A 3940-nucleotide genomic window follows, 5' to 3' on the forward strand; every position below is an offset into this window, starting at 1 on the left:
CATGCAGAATGTCATAATATGATTCAGGATATCATAATATGATCCAAAATATGATAATATAAAAGAAACATATTTATCTAACTATTTTTTAATACATATTTAATATCTTCGATTTTATTTTTTCATTTAAAAATTTTAAATAATAAAAATATTTTTTTTAAAAAAAATTATGATATTATGTGACATATTATGATATTTTACGTCAAAATTATGACATCTTACGTACGAAATATCATAATATAGATATAAAATATTAATTTTTTTAAAAAAAATATTAATATTTTTATCATTTAAAATTTTTTTAAAAAAATAAAATTATAAATATTATATATATATTAAAAATTAATTACTATGCGGATCAATTGCATGAAATGAAAATCCATCAGCAGTGTCGGAAGAATTGCTGGTTAATCTTATCTCTGTCAAAAAAATAATTATTACTTTTATCCAGACTGGCCAGTTTACATGCCAAACTAGGTGAAAACTACAGCAGAGGCTGTCCTGAGCCATCCTTATTTTCTGGTACGTCCACCAAACCCTAACCAGCACGACCTGCTCACTGAAAGCAACGTGGCATGTGCCATGAGGGCTCAAAGCCTGCGCGCAGACCCCTCGGGTGGGTGCCATTTGGTACCCGAATGACAGAAAGAAGCAAAGGGCCCAGAATGCAGCCATTAGGGGGGAGAGAGAGAGAACAGTGTAACAGAAGATCGAGGACTGGGTTGTTTCGAGAATTCACATACCATCCACATGTGGTGGCTACGGTGCATTACTTGCAAACAATTATTACATAAAGAAAGCAACAGCAACGTATAAAACAAAGGGTTAAGCAGAGACGGGAAGAACGTCGAAATTAAAAACAGAGACAGGAGAACCACCTTACCTCCCTTTGTTTCTTTCCCTAAAATCTTCTTAGCCCATGAATTAACAAACGTGTTTTATGTTGAATCCCTGCTAGTTGATATATTGTTCATAGACCTTTGATTTTGATGATCACATTTAAAAGTCCATGATCTTTGTGTATAAACGGGACTGATTGCGTCCAAGGACTCCTCATCAACCGACAGTCAAATAAAGAACCAGGTGTTAGGTTTAAAAACTTTCTATTATGAGTTGGCTTCCTTATATACTAGATCAAAGTGCTACAGCTTTCAACTTTTTTCATTATTCTATACACATTTATATTATTACTTTTTGAAGGCGATTCATTTCAGGGTTTAAAATAGAGATAAAGAAGACATTGCAACATCAGCGCATAATGAGATCTGTTGGTAGATCCCAAATTGGTTGCTTGGAGTAAAGTTTTATATCATACACAAATGACCAAGCAGCAGCAGGACAGACTAGTTTTAGTTAGCCTTTCAGCACCCAGTAGCACAACAATTAATAGGGAATAGAATTATAGAAACACTCATGGATAAAGAGCAATTCTACAAAGCAAATACTATTCCCACAAAAAAATTCCTAGCACAAAGGATAGGCGTAAGAATTGAGCAGATTCCCATGCCTGTCTATCTTTTTCTACCTTTGGCTTAAAGAGAAGAAGCAGAGGAGAAGTCCCTTTCTATCCTCTCTTTCATCTCCTACCTCATGGCAATGGAAGAAGAGAACATAATTAAGAAAGAAAGAATGCAGTCAAAATATATTGCAATTGGTGACCAATTAATGATGTTTTTTTTTTTTTTTGGCAAGCAAAACAACAACGATAACAACGCATATTATGTGGGTAAGAAACAAAATTAGAAAGAAAAAAAAATGTTGGAGATTCGATTGGGATGGATGAGAGAATTAAGAGGAGGAAGAAGAATGAGACTTGGACCTCTTCTTGGCCTCGCTGTATAGGACGACGCCCATGATGGTGATGGCGAAGCCGGTGATGCCCATCACGGTGACGGGGTTGCGGAAGATGAGGACGGAGACGATGGCGGCGACGGCGGCCTTGGCGTTGCCGAGGACCTGAAGGGTGAGGGCGCTGGTGTGCTTGGTGACGAGGAAGTTGGTGAGGTTGACGAGGTAGGCGACGGTGGCATTGGCGAAGAGGAGGAGAAGGAGGCGGGGGTCGTCGGCTGCCTTGGCGGCGGTGGCGGCGGCTACGTCGCCCTCGGACCAGAGGGAGAGTGGGAGGAGCATGGCGGCGGCCATGGGGGCCATGTACATGAGGAGGTTCATGGAGTTGAGGCGCTCGGCATCGGAGGTGAGGAGGATGCCCTGGACGACGGATTTGAGCGCTCGGCCGGCGGTGGAGCCGACGCAGACAAGGAAACCGAAGAGGTGGAAGAGGGGTTCGCTGTTGCTGGAGAGGACGATGCCGAGGACGACGGGGAGGAGGGCGAGGTAGACGGCGGCGGATTCGCGGCGACAGGTGATGAGAAGGGAGAAGACAGCGGTGAAGAAGGGGGTCGTTGCGCCGATGGCCTGGTTGAAGGAGACCGGAAGGTAGCGGAGGGAAGTATTGCCGCAGACGACGGAGAAGCAGAAGATGGCGCTGAGGGCGGCGATCTTGAGGAGCTGGCGGCGGGAGGAGACGGACTGGAGGGGGACGAGGCGGAGCCACCGGACGGCGGCGACGCTGTACGCGGAGCAGGCGAGCATGTGGAGCGTCGTAAGGAAAATGGGGTATCGGTAGCCGTAGATGCTGAGGAGGTATTTGTTTAAGAGAAGGACGCCGATGTTGGAGAGGTACCAGGCGCCGATGATGAGGGCGGTGGTGACGGTGGAGGAGGAGGAGGAGGCGCCAGCGCCGGAGCCGGCATCTGAAGGGTGGGAGAGGAAGGGGAGGAGGAGGAAGAGGAAGGAGGAGGGGCCGGCGCCGGGGAGCTTGACGCCGGGGCGGGCGTCGCCGGGAGGGGTCGGGGGGATGTCGATGACCGGATCGGCCTCCAGCCGAGGGTTGCTGCCGCGCCGCGTCGTCCCGTGCCCTTCCACCATCCTGTCTCTCTTCTCCTCTCTCTCTTTCTAAGTGGAGAGGGAGAGAGAAGAAGGGGAGGAGAAAGGGGAGCAGTGTCGGCGACCGGATCTGAAGGAATGGGTAAGATCTGGCTGGCCGAGAGAAGAACGGATGTGATCGAAATGGAGGGTTTGAAGTAGAGATGAGGGAGATGCGGCCGTTGGATTTGAACGGTAGGATGGATGGAGCGCTTTCGGTGTAGAGAAAGGTAAGCAGGGGATTATTTTATATTATTTTATTGTCGGTAGATGATGGCGCTAGCTCAACTTTGGCTTGCGAGGCTTATTATGGCTCCATGGCTCTTCTAACAGCAGAGGAGCACCAAGAGGACGGTGAGGAGGAGAAAGAAAGGATCATTCATGGACAAATGGGATAATTTAGCAGCGTTGGTCTGAATGGGAGACCGGGGGACAACATGAGCTATCTTGTCCCGGCCACGCTATTATTTTCTGGTTTCTTTCAGCTTATTCAGTTTATTCAGCATCTTTGTGATATCTCCGTTGGCATTGACCGGTAATCTTTCATTCATAATTTTCAAAAAATTACTATTGATAAAAGAATTTTAATTCATGCTAGAATTTGAGCCGGTATTTTGATATGGGGTTCTATGTACGTTAATTCTTTCTAGATTTGTTCAGTTCTTTATCTCAACTAAGAATGGTTAAAAAACCTCTGTTTGTCTGGGTAAAGCAACCTATTTAGATAACTGGGACAAAAGGTCGTTTAATGTTCCCAAGTTACCATTCAAATGCTTTGGGATGTCTATGCTGGAGGTAAGTCTGCTTAATGGTTTTGATCCACGCCAAGCAAAGGAGAAGAAGAGTAGCTCCTTACTAAAATAGACAGGAATACTTGCACAATAAAGGTGATCAGCATCCAAAAGGTGGTCTTAAAGCGGACCAAATTTTGACTTATCGTTATTCACGGAACTTGATTTGGCCTGTCAATGAGCTGGGATGGACCTCAGTCCGAACCAATCCAAGCACCGCATTT

General features: G+C 45.3%; 1 protein-coding gene across 1 annotated transcript; it reads right to left on the bottom strand.

Annotated features, from left to right (window-relative positions):
* Positions 1-1658: 1658 nt before the first annotated feature.
* On the bottom strand, positions 1659-3066 carry LOC105059351 (probable sugar phosphate/phosphate translocator At1g12500). The gene has a single exon (XM_019855281.3). It carries the CDS (start codon positions 2926-2928, stop codon positions 1789-1791), a length of 1140 nt encoding a protein of 379 aa, XP_019710840.1. The 5' UTR covers positions 2929-3066; the 3' UTR covers positions 1659-1788.
* Positions 3067-3940: the final 874 nt, after the last annotated feature.

The sequence above is a fragment of the Elaeis guineensis genome, chromosome 16 (genome assembly GCF_000442705.2).
Source record: "Elaeis guineensis isolate ETL-2024a chromosome 16, EG11, whole genome shotgun sequence".
NCBI classification, from domain to species: Eukaryota; Viridiplantae; Streptophyta; class Magnoliopsida; order Arecales; family Arecaceae; genus Elaeis; species Elaeis guineensis.